The following is a 17,341-nucleotide window of genomic DNA, read 5'->3' as shown; positions in this document are numbered from 1 at the left end:
AATTACCTCCAGGGACAGTGACTCCACCACCTCCCTGGGCAGACCATTCCAGTGTCTGATCACTCTCTGGCAGAAGTTCTTTGTTAAGATTTACTGCTGGATTTTCTTTCAAATTTATTTCAAATGTCTAACCTAAACCTCTGCTGTCACAGTTTAAGACTGTCTTACTGCTGGTTGCCTGGGAGAAGAGACCAACCCCCACCCAGCTACAACCTCCTCTCAGGTAGCTGTGGAGAGTGATGAGGTCACCCTGAGCCTCCTCTTCTCCAGACTAAACAACTCCAGCTCCTTCAACCTCTGATAGGACTTGTGCTTGAGTCCCTTAACCAGCCTTGTTGCCCTTCTTTGGACACTCTCCAGAGCCTCAATATCCTTCCTGAACTGAGGGGCCCAGAGCTGAACACAGTACTCAAGGTGTGGCCTCACCAATGCAGAGTGCAGGGGCAGAAATCACTTCCCTGCTCCTGCTGGCCACACTGTTCCTGATACAGGCCAGAATGCCATTGGCCTTCTTGACCACCTGGGCACACTGCTGGCTCATGTTCAGCTTCCTGTTGATTAGAAACTCCAAGTTCTTCTCTGCCTGATCACTCTTCAGCCACCCTGTCCCCAGCCTGTAGCACTGCTGAGGATTGTTGTGGCACTTGTTAAACAACATACCCCTAGATTTAGCCCATTTATCCAGCCTGTCCAGATCCTTCTGCAGTCTTCCTACCCTACAGTAGATTGACACTCCCTCCCCCAACCTGGTGTAATCTATCAAAACATTATGTGACTGTTTTGCATATTTTCATAATAGATGAAAACTACAAGACCATTTTTTTGCTTAACTTTCAAAACCATACAAGTGAAAAAATAAAATTCTTATAATGAAAAACATTCTGGTGAAAATATTTTTTGTTGGATAGCAGCCACTGAATAAAAATACAGTGATATATTTTAAAGTAGTTTTAATTCTAGCACTTGTGACAAGAAAACAATTAAAAGCATGGTGAACAAAAAAGCACAAGTAATCTTGTTTTTATGCCCTTACAAAACCACCTCTCATCTATAAACCATCGAATGTTACCACACCTTCCTTATGATGGTAGGAGAAAGTTTGATACCATGGGTGCCATTTTATTATTAGCAATTTTGTTTATTGTTTGACATCCAATTTTATGGATGTCAATTGCTCTTTCATTGAAACAGAAGAGACAGATGTTATGGAAGGGGCATGTAAAACCACAGTGGAAACTTAGGCTAATGTAATTGTACACCACCATTCTTTTTATATAGGTAACTTCTCAGTTTGTTGAAAACTGTGGTTTATTGTTTGAAATTGCAGTGAAATGGAGCAGGCACTCAATCTATATTTGGCTGAATCAATAAATCAAGGCACAAGTGTGACTCATCTTTCAGCTTTTAGTTTGCTTAGACTTATTTTCTGTGCATTTATACCATCTCATATAGGCGTCTGAAAAAAAAATTATTTTCACTGTTGGTATGATAAAGCTACTCTGCCATTTATTCAGTTAAAATCTTCAGCCTACATTTAGATGTTATTTGGTCTTCCCCCTCAGCACCTCACTGTTGCCTTCCACTCCTTCCAATGAATCGCATAACTTAGTGTATTACTGCTTTCCAATTTAATTTAGTTTGATCTGCATGGAAGAGAAACTTCTTTAAATAAGAGTTTCCAATGTGATCCAGAAGAGGTAGTATTTAAATTTTGATACATGAGGCATCTAATTCATTTCATTGATCAGCGAACACAAGAAGACTCTTGTTATTATGACATGGAAATACTCATTAAATGTGAAGGATTCTGCAGTGCACATCATTATTCTGAGAATTTTGGTGTGATTCAGTTCAGAATTTTGTTCAATGGGATTTCTGAGGAAGGATGTTATCAAAAAGTTTATTAACAGTCCAAAATTATTAAAGTGGATTTCTATCTCTTTAACATTTTATGTACCAGCTGTGTTCTTCAAGTGTTACTAAAAGAATGAGAGTTCTTTTTTGGTTTTTTTTTCCCCAGTCTAGCTATTTTAGTAGTATGTGGGCTAGGGAAAGGAATTAACAACTAATGAGAATCTTGTTTTGCCTTACAAGCTGCACATTTTTAACCTTAGGCTTTACCTTAGTTAGTAGTATAGTCTGTTAAAGTCAATGTCTCTGGAATTCAATCTCTATAAAAATTGCAGTTCCCTCATTCCAAGTTGTGTGGAGATTTGTTGCATAGAGAACTGAGGTGTTTCTTCAGGTTAAGTCTGAGATCTTTTGACAATAATGATGCAGTAAGATTCTTCTAAAGAGACCAGCGGTCTTGAAAAGACCAATGCCTAAGAAAAATTTTACTGTGTGTGACTGACAAACCTGAATGGTCTTACAAATAATATCCACAGAAGGTGTGGTCATATGAGGAAGAAAGATAGAGGAGACTATGTGGCAAGGCAAAAAAAGTAGGCCATATGGTAAATGCTACCAAAATAAGCTAAAGCATACTTAGTCTATATTTGCTGCAAATGCTAGTCAAAGGGCTACAGTTCTTACAGTAACACGTAGAGGATGCCATCGCTATAGAAACTTCTTAGCATCATGTTAAAATATTCCTTCCTGTACAGACATGATAAGGCTGAATTTCTGCTGTAGAAGTGTTGGGGAAGGAATGTTCTTCCACAAATCTCTTGGAGTTTTCTTATTTTTGGTTATTTCGTCACTCAGTGCCTATATTTTGCTTTGATTCATCTTTTTTAATGTTGCAGCATGTCCTCAGTTCACACTAAAAGGTTTATACTCTTCTGATAATTAGCTTTGCTTTTATTTGCTGTAGGGAATAAATCCATTTAGAAAATGCAGACAAAACTTTTGCACTCTCCACAACATTTAGGAAAAAATGAAGATGTGAAACTAGAGAACTGAGGTTATCACAGCTACTGAAACTATAAACCAGAAGTGGATTATGTAACATTTGCCACACTGTGAAAAAAAAAAGGGGGGACATCTGAGAGATTTTAATTGAAAACAACAACAACAACAACAACAACAACAACAACAACAAAGGAAGGGAAAAAATGCCACTGAATTCCTGTTCTACCTTAGTTCTATCCTTATTTTTTGACAGGTTGAAGATTATTAAAAATTGTCTTGTACATGTTTGAATTGTGGCTGATGCTTGTTCCCGTGTTTGTTTTCAGATCAGTCACTTTGCCTTTATCTGGAAAATTATGTCTATGTTACCACAGGAAAGACATCTTAGAAAGAGATTTTTGCATTTTATCCAGCAGGGAGATTTCTAAGAAATATGTTAAGGTCACAAGACCCGCAGTTAAAATACATTTTTTCCAATCTGAGTGTGATTCCTATTTTTAAAGTCATAGATGCCTCCAGAGCTGCAGCCACTGCTGCAGTCACTCTAGCCTTTTTTTGTTGATAGTGGGTTTTTACTCCCCAAGTCAAAGGAAATCTTGAGTATGATTTATCTCATTGTAAAACGAGCATCTATAAGAGGAAAGGTGTCTATTATTTTCCATGTATCTTCCTGTAGACCTGCAACTATATACAGTATCTTTCAATAAGTAATATTGGCTACCATCAGGAACGCCACTGGATAAATATATGAATTTTGGATATTTCAGTAAATATTTTTGCATTTGTGTGTAAATACTTATTATCTGTTCTGGTAATGCAAACAAAAAAATCTCATGAGTTTGTTTGCAAACTTTTGTCTTGTATCTTCTTACCACACTATGAATATTTATATAATTATAATTTTATATGTCCTTAAACATACTAGGGGGTCACCATTGGATAGAGAAGTAGGAAAATAAATTAGTAGTAGTAGTAGTAGTAGTAGTAGTAGTAGTAGTAGTATATAAGTCAGGCAGGAAAACCCTTTGTTTGTAGATAATATATTTCATAATTGCAGATTAATAAATTAAATCAGATAGCTGTTTCTCAGTGCTTTCTAAGAATAAATATCCATCAGATCCTATGGAGACAGAACTTGAATATTTTTCTTAATGTCTCATTGCTCAGGATCAATTCAGTAAAACCAAAAGTACTTAACTGAGCTTTGACTATATAAGGAGCTTACTATTTTTTTTCCAGCCTTGCTGTTTTGAGTCCCCTGAGGTTGTCCAGTTCATTTAATATCCCAGAGGGTCTTTTCTATATTTCTACAAGCCCCAAAGCCACAATCCAATTTAAAAGAATATTCTAATAGAATACAAATAGGCTTTATAATAGATGCCACAAAGAAAGAAATAGAGTTGTATCCCAGTGAACATCCAACTGCATCAAAGTAGGGATGACACTTGGCTGACACTAATCATTCTTTCATACATCTAGAAAAGCATATGATGCTCTTAAAGGTGAGTAGAGAATAATCATGTCAATCCTTGTCCTGCAGGTTTTACACTTTGAAGAGACAGAGTAAATATTTAGTAAAACCTTAAAAGTTTTAATTACAGGGTCCAAGAAATAAGAATTACTATTGCCAGTCTTAAGATTTATTACTAATATTTTAATTTTATTGTCCTGACTAAAGAAACCTTACTTTTTCTTATTAGGTATGTTTTGTTTTAATCAGATATATGTACTTCTTTTTCCTTTATTTTATAATTTCTTTTTTATTTTTCCCTCAACAGAATCCCTGTAAAGATGTTTTCTCACTTGTTCCATTCAGTTTTATATATAGAATCAAGATGGAATCAGAGTTGAATTGCTAAATTGAAATATTGATTAAAACAAACAAAATCTCTGAAAGATTCCAGATGCTTTTTTCAGCTGAATTGGTTTTGCCTTGGGGGTTTTATTTTTCAAGGCAGCTGTAATGACAAATCTTTAATTCTTCAAGAACAAATCTTCACACTTTGAAATGCTGAGAGGACTTTAACACAGACTGATTCCATAATTTCCACTTTGTTGAACTGATTTTGTAAACACTGTGACACCGCAAATAGAAAAGGGCTTCTGACCTTAGCAAACATCTGTCAACATCTATCAAAGTGTCAGAGGAGAAAAGACACACCAGCACAGCTTCTGCCTGCCCACTCTGTCTTTCAAATGATACTTTGATCCATGACATGTGAAAAGAAAGTTGCTTCACCATCCTTCTAAAAGACATCCTGAACAAATACACATTGGCAGTATCTGGTCTGATCTGTGGACCTGAGATGTGAGTTTTACCCATGTCCCAGTTTCACTGTGGCTGGCCATGTGCACAGACTTTCCAAGACACTCAGGGGCCTGTGTAATGCCATCATCCTTGCTGGTGGGTGCTCTGAGATCAAAATGCATCATGGATGTCATTACTGGTTCTAGAGTTATTAGGTATATGAATCTCCTATTTGGACAAGTTCATATTCCTTCTCTTATTCCATATCCAAACTGACAAAGGAAAATGTTCATGGCTGGAAAACTAAACCAAACCAAAACCCCAAAAACAAATCAGAACAAAAAAACCTAAAATCCAACAAACAACCCCCCCCCCAAAAAAAAAAAAAAAAAGTAGAAGATGAGTTAAAGAGTTTAAGCTGCATAGTAAGAAGCTGAAATTTGATGGGTGATTTTGCCTCTCATCTTTCAATATGGTATTCACAGTATTCCCTATAGGAGCAAAAACATGACAGATTTGAGGTTGTCTCATTTCTGCAGATAACTTTTTATGATCTTCATTCATAAACTGTTCTCTCTCTTACTCTAAATTCTCAGTATTTTTTATAGGTAGTCAGTACTAGTAAAGGTTTTACTTTTACCTTTTAAACCAAGGAATCTATGACTGCACAGAGTTTAGCACACTGTCCTTGCTTGGAACTATGGAGGGTTGTAACAGTTGTCCAGAGTCTTCCTAGAAGTTTTGTAACTGTGATTATTTCTCTTTCAAGCTTTGGTTTTTACAAAAATTACAGTTGCCTCAACATTGAGATGGGGAAACATCTGAGGAGATGTGTAAAATGTGATGGAAACAAAGGGTGACAAGGTTTGAGACTGAGTTGCTTGAAACACTAATAATCTTACAAAACGTCTTCAATGCTTATTGTTACTCAGTCTTAGCAATAGAACTGAAGGAAAAAAATGTAATCCAAGCAATCAAAATTGTATCCCTTAAGCTACCTAAAACCCAAAATCAAACATAGGTGGATTATGATAGGAAATGAAGAAGAAATGTTTGCATTTGAGTAGAAAGAATGGCTCGGAGGGCTAGGAAATGAGAAGAGGATGAAGTAGTAAAATGTACCTAATGAATCTTCTTTTACAAAGAGGATTTGCTTTATTTCTCTCTTTAATAGGTAAAGATAACATATAGAACGAAGATATATTTTAAGAGCCTAAGCACATAAAAGTATATTTGATGGAAATGGTATCGTGGGAATGTAGAAGGATGCAAATGTCAGAAGAGTTTCCTTGGTTATAAATGAACACTGGCTGTAAGGAATTCTAGGAGATTTAATAGTTGCGACAGGATAAATCAAAGTTTTAAGAAAGTGGTGTATACAGAACAATTAAAAGAAAATCAATAAATTATTCTTACCTTCCCATTATAGATTTCCAAAATAAGTGGTTGTAAAGTATAACATCATCTTTGCTAATGAACAATTTAATTGTCATTCCTTGGAATATGTACCCGCTCGAAACAAAATCATGTCTCCAGGTGAATTACTGGTGACTTTTATTAAAGCATTTTTTCAAACTGATTTTTCTCATCTCAGTGCTTACAGCAATAAAGAAACAAGAGTCTTACCATTTAGCTCCCAAAAATATTTCAAGTGCTAGCCCCCATGGCAGGGTGAGTTGTTAGTGCCTTTTAATTCTCTGAGGGAATTTACTACGAGATTCCACCAGAATTCCAAAAGTGGTGCATTTTAAAAAATTAATTTCATCAGTGGTATTCTTTCATGTATCTAATTTGTTCATAAAAATGCATGTGTTTGTTTATTTTCTGAAATGTATAATCCTTTATTATAGTCTTATTAATTTTGGAAATGAGAATTGGGGAAAAGATATTTCAGAGAGTGAAAATCATCTTAATGTTTTACACAAAGGAGGAAATGAAAGAGGTGGATGGTTGGGCTTTGTCATTAACTCTTATGAAAACTTACTGAGACTACTACACATAGACTGTAACAAAAGGCTTGGAGGCTGAAATATCAGTGTTTCATCTTACTGTTTTCCTTCTTTCTATAATGCACTGTGCAAATGCAATTATGTGATTTTTTTTTTTTTAAGTTATCCTTAAGAGTGAAACCAAATTTTCATGCATGCTAATGTACTTAGGCAATGTACATTTTGCCTGAATCAAATAATTTCTCAAATATCATTTGATCAGCTTGATGTTTCTTTTTCAAGTGTTTTTTATTGAAGGCAGAGGTATAGTGTTTCTGGGTCCTGCCAAAATATAATTTAGAGAGTAACTGATTTTTAAGATATTCTTTGCATTGCTGAGAATTAAGAATCTTCATTGAAGTCATTAGAACTTGAGCAAGCTCATATCCCTGAAGTAAAACTCACACTGTTGCGTACTCATCACTAACTTGTTCCTACCTTTAGGGACCATTTCTCTGTTGATTGTTGCAGTTCTATTGTCTGATTTTTTGATGTTATTTCTTCACTTTTTGCTAGCTCAGTCTGTTGAATAATTCAGAATCCCATAGTGTACATCCCTCAGCATCCTTCAGTTTAGTGACGGAAGGTGTAAACTGTGGGTTTAAAACCACCTCCTATGTTGAAGTTGTTTCTATTTGTCTCAGAGTTATTCTAAATAGACTTAATAATTTTGGAATTATATGTTTAATGCAGAGCTTTAATGTTCTGATAATTAGCAGCAATTTTCTTAGTGTAATGGTAATCTTAAACACAAGTCTCTGTGGGTTACTTAATAAGAGGGAAAATTTTCAAAACAGTAGCTAAGGGCAAAGCAATAAATAACAACTGCTGTGCCCAGATTTTCCTTCATTAGCAACAACATGTGCAAATGCTTTATTTGGTTTGTTTCTATACACTTACCAACCTTACACTTAGCACACAGAGTGTCTTTCTCTAAAATAAAGTAGCTGAATTATTTTAAGTAGTTCTGTTATAAAGTGCCACTGAACTGCTTGTACTCGATCATTATCAGACTGGTGATTGACAGGTGTGCCAGAGGACACACGTATTCATTCACAACTTACATCTTCATGGCCATATTGGACTTCTTGGCTGCTCTCCTTTTTTTCTTCATGTCATCATGAAGAAAAGATAGGAGAGAGAAGAGAATAAACAAGGAAACAAAGGAAACAGGAGAATGGGAAAGAAAATGTTAAATTAAAATTCAAGTCTTGAATGAACAAATCTTGACTTCAGTTCATTCTTTGAGTCATTTTAACACTTTTGATAATTTGATTTTCTGTGTGTATTTATCTGATGTAAAACTTTTTTCTTCTTGAATGAAATATAAGGTCAGACTCTGTAGGGTTAAGTTATTCTTTTCAAGTTACTTAAACAATAATCTTTTAGGAAGTTTTAAGAGAAAATCAGTGAGAAATGAAGAAAGATAGAATCTGTCATGTTCTTTGAAAACACCTTTAGGTGAAAGAGACACAATAATAGCATTTTTATTTAAAGAGATTCTGCTATACAGCGTAAGTCTTCAGTTTTATTGTATTTTATTGTACTTTTGTTTCAAGATATATATGAAGGACTTAATCCTAGGACATGAGATCTTTAAAAATAAGCAAATATTCTGTGTACTGCAGTGCAGAGGCAGAAACAGCTCAAATCTATAAGGAGGGTGCTCAGAACCTGCTCAAAATTGGAGTCATTCTCAAGCAATGAAACTGAAATAAGTAGATAAATAATATTAGAAGTATCAGCAAAGATATTAATTGTTCCATGATTTGGAAATATAAAGATTCATAGAAAAGTTAATTAAAATATGGACAAATAAGGAAAAGTTGTGAGCTTTCTTCCGTCTCCTGTTTCTTTGATGTACATGTAAAATGCTGGACTGCACTCCACTCCTTGTTGAAAAAAGGAGAAAGAATGGAAAGAACACACCACATCATGGAATACTTCATCTTTAAACTACTTGGACAACCATGAAAAGGCTGTAATGATGATATCACACCAAGGAAAGTAAAACTTCATTAAGAAGATCAAGTTTTAATAATTAGCGTCATTTGCACACCATGAAAATACATCTGATTCTAAACCAAGAATAAATGCCTGAAAAGTAAACTGCCCTCCTGAAATGCTCCTGTAGAACAGAGGGATTACCATGCATCAAAAGCTGGAGAAAAGAGCAGTGACAGTTGAAGTCACATTTTGCTCATTTTATACTATTTTTCTGTGCTTTGCATAAAATATATCCTATGTTTAAAAGATTCTGGATGGTTACAGCTTGCCAGGAAGATCCAGTTTTCAAAGGAACTGGAGGAGAGAAGTCCTTTTCCTAATTGTTTAAGGGTACATGTAAAAAGAGTTTTACTGCTCTAAAAAGTCTGAAAGGTCCTGCAGAAAGAGGAGTCTTTTGATACAGTGAATCTAGAAAATATGTTATTGGTATTAACAATAAACAGCTAATATTTTTTTGATGAGTCATTTGAAAATATTCTGTCTCTGATTAAAAAGCCCTCAAGTATATTTGCTTTGAAGAGTCCTAGAATATTTAGCAAATGTTTTCATTGCCTCCATCCGCTTGGTAAGCTCTGCTTCATTTCCTGTGGCTCTGCTGAAATAAATATCTGATGCAAATGAACCAGGGAAATATTTTGAACCCAGCTCAGAACATGAATAGAAGGAGAGGTGCAGATCACGAGCAAAATCTGTGTTTCCTTTCTGTTATACTGCAAATTCAAGGAGGGAGATTGTCTCATAGAAGAATCTTTATAATTGCATCTGGAATATTTAGTGTATTGTTCTGAAAGAAAGTGTATTCGTAAGAAGTTTCTTTTCAACATCTTGTAATGCAAAATCACATACTGCTCTTTCATGCTTTGGAGCCAGTTTCTAATATTGTTCTCACTCTGCTAGAAATGTAGCCTTGAGAATAATGGTGGTCTCTGCTGCATAGCAAAGATATTAAACTCAGCTACAAAATTAAAGGAATTCTAAGACAGAGAGAAATCCTTCCCTTTGCTTTCTTTTTAGTATCCCCAGGTGAATTAATGAGGATATTGAGCCTACTAAGTTATACCTTCCCCCTCAAGTGTTCAGAAGAGAGGCTATAAACACTTTAGATCATTCTTCAGATAAGACAAGCATAAGAAAGATTCTGAACTGCAGTGGAATGGAATCATTAAGAAATAATTCCCCTCAGACTATCGGAAAGCAGATAAAAAATCCCCTGAATATGAATATTAATTTTCCAATATAGCTAGGCTTATAGACCTACAGATCTAAACAGGTTAAGGTCATCTTAGAAGTAACTCTGCCATTTTCTGACAGTGTTTATTGCTCAGCATGATGTGCTGTCGACGCAAAAACATACCCTTTACTGTTAAGTTTTCTTCAATGATGGCTCCTCACCTCAGCCTGACCTTTGGCTATGTTCAACCCATAGAGGGCAGTGATGTACAATTAATAATAACTTTTCAGGGCCTTAAATGAAAACACTGTTTGGTTTTGGTGGTCTCGGTCTGTATTTTTGGAAAGAATTGAAAAATTTTTTTTTAGGTACTCTGTCATTAACATTAGACTTTGAGAATTTCTCAGGTTTAGGGAATTAGAAGGTACAGACTTTCTAAACAGGTTGTTAAAAGTATGTTCTGAGAACTTTCCAAAGTTTTTTTTTCCAGAGGTATTTCTTGCTAGTAGTCTGCACTAATAAATAGTGGACCACATGCCGGGAAGAAATAAGTCCAAAGTAGAAATACACATGCTAAACTAGGAAGTGTTCTTCTCTCGTACCCTGTGGTTGCTTATAGGTATGACCCACAAATAGTCCTCATTAACTCTTTCTGTCTGCATCATGCCTACATGCAGTGAGACCTCTGCAAGGTAACTGGAAAATGAGATTTCCACCCTGAGAGACAGTGAGTGTAATCAGCCCCCACACATACAGACAGCACTCATAGTATCCACCAAAACCACAGGTCTTGGCAATCTTTTATCAGCCTGTTGGAACATAGAGTTTGACTGGGCCTTTTGCCTTCAACCAACCCAGGTTGAACAGCAGTCTAGACACTCAGTATGAGCAGGATTCAGTAGCAGAATAGCCTCTTAAAAACAGAAAGAAAGACAACACTGTGGCCTCCTCTACCCTGAGATACATTTCTTCTTGTTATTTTACATATCTCTCCTTTATGTTAATACATGGATATGGCAGTGAAAAAGATCGAAGAATTTTTGGATGCAATAGGCAGGTTAAAGCACAGACTAATTTTTTTGCTGCCTCAGGACATATTTATGTTTGGTTCAGAAGCAAACAGATTCCAAAGATATGAAAGAAATGCCAAAGCACAACGCAGATTAAACGGCTGGAAAATGCAGAAAACAAAACAGTAATTCATTAAAAGGAGTCTGCAAAGCATACAAACTCTGATCCTCTCATGACAAGGACGGATCACGAGAAAGTGTATAGCTCACACTCCTGAGCCAAGGCAGCTTCACTGTCTGGGCCTGGGGAGAAGAGGAGAGCCAAGCTTCCTGCTTGTCTCTTCCTTTCCCGCCTCTCCTTGGATGTTTCAGGCAGACAGTGTGTAGGGCTTATGTCTTTGAAGGGGCTTTGCATTCTGGATTGGAACAGCTTTCATGCAGTTATGCAGCAGATGAGGATGCTTTCCATTTTGGCATGTAGAGCTATAGTTGAGCGAGTGAAAAATCAGCTTTTCATGCTTTATGAAGTGTTGCTGTTGTATAGGAACTCCTACTGCAGAACACAGACAGGAAGAGAAATGTCTCTTTTGTATTTTATTTGTGTACTCATATTCAAGAATTTGTGAAGTGCACAGGGACTGCCATAAATTTTCTATCTGGAAAAAGTTATTCCTAACAAAAAGTATTTCCGTGTCTCACTGTATAAAACAAATGCCCCAGAGCCTGTGATTGCATAAAGATTTGATATTTTATGGCTATGATACCATATACAAATTGACTGCTACAACATTTTTATGTGGTTATTTCTAAAGATATATATGATCAGTATCCCTTGTTACTTGCAGCATCCTTCACTCAGAAACTGATGTGATAAACATAACACAAGCCTGAACAGAATGTCATGTAATAAAATACAATGTGAAATCAATCAAAATTCAGCTAACAGCACACATGAGGCCCATACTTTGGTTAACTGTGCAACATTTACCATTTCCAGATTTTACATAAATATTTATATCTCTATATTTTAAAAAGCTCCACTGACTTCCATTTGTCCAAACTTAAATACAGGTAATTTTTTTATAGATTTGGGCTTAATATTTGGAAAGATACAAGTTCTGAATTTTTCTATCTTCTTTAAATGTATGAATGTAAAGGAAGTCCCTTATCATTTAGTATTATTGTTATTATACATTTCATTTTAAGTTTCCTAAATTCACCACTAGTACACAGCACTGAGCTACTTTTGTAAAATTGATCAGTAATTTAACATCAATGTTATTTTTTAATATTATTAATATTCAAAAAAATTCTCAAGTGCAGACAGAAGAGGCTCTGGATACAACAAATGGATTAAATGTTTAAAAGTGCTTCTTTACTAAGTTTGGGGTTTATATTCTGTGTTGGAGACCTTAAGACCAAATGTAACTCATCATAACCATCCGTTTTATTCATGTCATGAACAGGTGGAAGATGTTTGCACACTAAACAAATTACCTCAATAATAAGTAATATTCTTTTGGAAGTTATTAAAAAATATAAGAATCAATGGTATATATATTGCTGAGTTACTGGAGTAACTAAATTAAATTGTTGAATACATATTTGATGGACAATAATAATAGGAGTAACATTAAAATAGATTTGCCACATTGTTTTACCACTGTTAAAATCAACTTCAATTACTGTATCTACTCTGAGAACAGTGTTAATACAGAGTCTTCTAAGCTGTGCTTCTGCTTTGACATGTTCACAGAAGTTTTAGAAAAGGTCTTATGCTTGTTCTGATTCCTCTCCCCCTTAATTGCATTGATTACAGGCTCAAAAGGGGCTTCTTCAATGGGGGAGTGGTCACAGCAGAAAGCCTGTCTAAATGCAAGGAGTATCTGGACAATGTTCCTAGTCATGGTGTCGTTTTAGGTAGTTCTGCAAGAAGCAAGGATTTGGATTTGATGATTGTAATGGGTCCCTTTCAACTTGAAATAATCTATGATACTATGATTCTATTAACAAAATGGACCTCTGGTGTGATGGCACATAGAATCAGGGGTCTCACTGGGAGAAGTACATTGAGAAAATGAAGCACTTGTCATCAACTCTGGAAATAGTGGTGCAAAGCACCAGTAAGATCCTGTTATATTATTTTCACTTTATTGGACTGTGTCATTGGCTTTAAACTTGGAGACGTAACTGAAGAAGCAATGCCTAAACTCTCCCCTGGTACTTGTAGTGCTCAGACATCATGACTTATAAAGGGGTGCTATTACCACTAGTCTAGCATCATTAGTTATGTGCAGAAATTGTTGTTCACCTGGATATCTATGGTTTTACATAGTTAAATACGCATGCCATATGCAGTTATGGGAACTCTTCCCTGTGTTGTTTCTTTTCTACTTAATATTTTAAAGTTGTCATTGTTTTCAAAAATTGTTTTACAGTTAATTATGATATTCCAGAACACCCTTGCCAAGACATATTTCAAGTGTCTCCATGCTTTAGTAGGTCTGAGGACTTCCTTCTAAAAGATATCAACAATTCTATGAGTTCCCTGATTCAAAAACAACTAATATTATATTATTTTTTGTGCATGCCTGCCTGAACTTTCTTATTCAGAACACAATACATAAAGCACCAAGATTCATTTTCTCATCATAAATATGCATAATATAATCTTATTAACATAAATCTGATCTAACAGTTTCACCATGGATAAAGAAATGTAATTAATTTTCCTCTTTGCCTATTTTATTGCTGTCTCTATTTTCCCTAGATTTTGCTTGTTCATGTACTATTGTCTTAGAGCCTTTGTTATGCATTGTACTTAGCTGTTGGATGCATCACACAGTCCTTTCTTAACCCTAGCTGGAGTGCTACTGGCTTTTGATAAGAGTAGAAAAAAATTTTCTTATTTACAGTTTGGATGATTATTCACACAGTCATAAAGAAAAACAAATTTCGACATATACAGAACTCTTACAAATATTTACTTTTGATGTTGTCATATATATGTGTAATCCCTTCATAGCAAGTGAAATTGGTTTGTCTGCATTCTAATATTACTATAAAAAATGAAGCATGTTGTTTGCTGCTGACTTGCCAATTAGGTAATGTGAGAGGATGTTTAAAGAAAAGCTTGAAAATATACTAGCATACTTGAAAGGCAGAATGCTCTTATTTACTTTCAAATAAACTGTACTAAGTTTATCATCTTCTTTTTGTTTTTTCTCCCTTATAGCATCATTGTCACAACTTTTTAAAGATTCTACCTTAAATACACTAATTTTAAAATGGTAGAGTAGCCTTGAGTACAGTAATATATTCTAAAAACAAAGAACAGTATTATATAAAGTTAAATACAACTCTACCAAAATAGATTGTTTTGCAGTTCAATCATACACAAAGTAATTTCTCTACTGAGACTCTGACTACTATTGATGGTTATGTTATTTGTACAGCAATCATCTCATTTCAGTACCTTTCCTATTACCCTAGCAAAACATCTGTTTACCAATTGTTGACAAAACTGAATGAGTGTCTCCCAATCTTCTTTCTGTTTGACTTTGTTTTCCCAAAAAGAATTGTATTTGATAATCCATACTTACGTGTATCTTACTATATATGTTTTATTCAAATTTCAGACTAATGATGGCATTGTGAAAATATGGAGTGAATCAGGAAGTCACGGCTATGAGTGGAACAAAGTTGAGTTACACTTGGGGAAGCTGAGGAATTTTGAAGTTATCTTTGAAGGCATTCGTACCAGAGACTTAGGAGGAGGAGCAGCAATAGATGACATAGAGTTCAACGACTGCACCACAGGTAAGTACAAGACAGACGTTTCTAGAGAGATTTTACATGAGATGTAGGATGTTCTTGTTTGTTTTTAAATTAATTTGTTCCCACCCCTAATTTAAATAACTTTTTCTGCTCATACAGAAAATCTTGTGCTAGTGCAGTGTTCACTAAATTATGGCAGAAAAAGCCAAGAAATGGTTAAGTTTTTGTTTCCTTAATTTATTTCATTTTGTGTAAGAAGTTTCCTTCTTTAATTCATTGGTAGGTTATTGAGTCTCTGCTGTTGTATATAATAATTTAATATAAATTATATTAGATCATATCATGTGTAACCTGTGGTCTGTGCATTTTATCATAAAGGCTCTTGCCATAAAAATGAGTGGAGAGTACAAATGAATCACTGTCAATATTCTGTTTCCCAGTTCAGTAGAAGTGTTAAAGGCTAGCAAAATAAAGAAAACCTTTGACTTCCTCACAGGATACTCTCTCTATTTAATTCATGTTTTTGTGGACATGGGCTAAAATAAGAACAGCGTTTGCCTTTATTAAAACAAAACAACAAACCAAAACAAGTAAAAAATCCAAACTCCCTCCCAAAATAAAAATGAAAACAAACAAAACCCCAACAAACAACAATAACAACAAATCAATCAAACAAACAAACAAACAAAGATAAATACTGAGTGGATCTTGACCTCTGTCAAGAAAGAAAGTGGTCTTTCTATCTGGTAGGAAACTGATACACTATAAGTGGCTTTTTTGAGTGAGGTGATCATTACTAATGCCACATAACACTGTAGGAGTTTCGGGGAAGTTGTTTGGGCAAGCTTTAATCTTCTGCGATAGACTGGATGCCCATTATCAACTGAGTATGAAAAGTGAACTTCTGGAGAGTACCTTTCAACATAGATTCATCTGAAAAAAATGAAGATTTTGCATTCAGAAATTGTTCTGTTGTATAAATCAAATAATGGAAACTGGATACAACTTGGGACTTTCTTCAGAACTGAACTTTAATAAAACTGTAAGGCAGATGTACTTTTAAAAGCTCTTCCAAACATATGAGCATTGTCGACGCTCTTGTGCTTTTTATAAATATTTCATTGCCCTCATTGCTGTGCATGTGATTGTTCTCCGAAGAACAAAGGTAGATAGGTAAGGATACCTGGTAGGATATGGTAGGTCAATATCCCTCTATCATCTTGAATAAAAAAGTTGATGCTGATCTCTCTTGCAATTTGCTTCCATCTGTGTTCACATGTATTAATTCATACCAGTGGGGTCTAATTTAAACTACATTTCTGGGATTCTGTCCCATTTTGGGGCTACAGCAATTTAGACACTTCATTTCACAGTCAGATTCGTGACATACTCAGCAAATTTAAAATCCCGAGGTTTCTTTTTTTTAAGAAAGAAGTAATATCCTTGTAAAGTTCATAAAGATGGTATCAACATATCTTCATATGACATAAAAATATTTCTTCTTACTCTTAATTCCATACAACCTGAAAAAGGACATTATATAAACACAACTGGAAATATTCCACAAAGTTGTCATTTCAAGAAAGTAAATTGTTTTAACAGGGATTTGGAAAGCTGTCATATAAAGGGTCTTAAATCTCTTAAAATGTTAAGACTGCTGAAATTTACATTGCTTTTAGTCTATGGCCCTTCAAATCTGAATGTTAACAGTGTTTTATAACCAGTGTTGCATTAAAATACCTTTGCAGTGAAACAGTTCAGAAAGTAACCTGGTTTATCACTTTATAGCAACTATTTGTTTTACAGCACTGCTTCAACAAGAAGCTCTTTTGGGAAAGTAGTTGCACAATGTGCTCCCACTACTTTCACTTACTTACAGCTTCAGCATAGTAATATTCCTGTGTACAGGAAAATTATTGTTTATGAAGGTGTAGGATTCAGAGGAGGTTTTTTTCATAAAAGTTTGAAATGTGCTGTTGAAGCTCAATATGGTAGATAAATTTTTTTGAGATTGATTTGAGAAAGTTGGAGACCCAAGATGCTAATCCTTTACAGAGCTGTCACTTGCATGGTCGTTGTTTTTGAAGTCTAATAAGCTGCAGTCTTTACACAATCAGGAATCGTTCACTTGTAGCATCTCTGGTAGTCTATGCTAGGTACAGCAAGCTTAACATTAAAATTTAGGTGTATGTATCTGGTGGGAATGTGTTTATGCTTATGCCTTTGCTTATCAGCAGGATCAGAGGCCTGTTGTATGTTTGCTTTTTAACTGTATCTATGTGCATCT

At 35.0% G+C, this 17,341-nt stretch overlaps 1 protein-coding gene across 1 annotated transcript in view; it reads left to right on the top strand.

Annotated features, from left to right (window-relative positions):
• MALRD1 (MAM and LDL receptor class A domain containing 1) overlaps positions 1-17,341 on the top strand; it is a gene marked incomplete at its 5' end in the record, with an annotated part of 241,799 nt that overhangs the window by 137,603 nt on the left and 86,855 nt on the right. The window contains one exon of the mRNA XM_027887586.1: positions 14,916-15,096. Coding sequence (XP_027743387.1) covers positions 14,916-15,096 — 181 coding nt within the window. The remainder of the gene's footprint in view (positions 1-14,915; positions 15,097-17,341) is intronic.

Source organism: Empidonax traillii, unplaced genomic scaffold, assembly GCF_003031625.1.
Source record: "Empidonax traillii isolate 1590-97213 ecotype Southwest subspecies unplaced genomic scaffold, ASM303162v1 scaffold217:size1918799, whole genome shotgun sequence".
Classification (NCBI taxonomy): domain Eukaryota; kingdom Metazoa; phylum Chordata; class Aves; order Passeriformes; family Tyrannidae; genus Empidonax; species Empidonax traillii.
The sequence above is the reverse complement of the archived record's forward strand: the minus strand, read 5'-3'. Positions and strand labels throughout refer to the sequence as shown.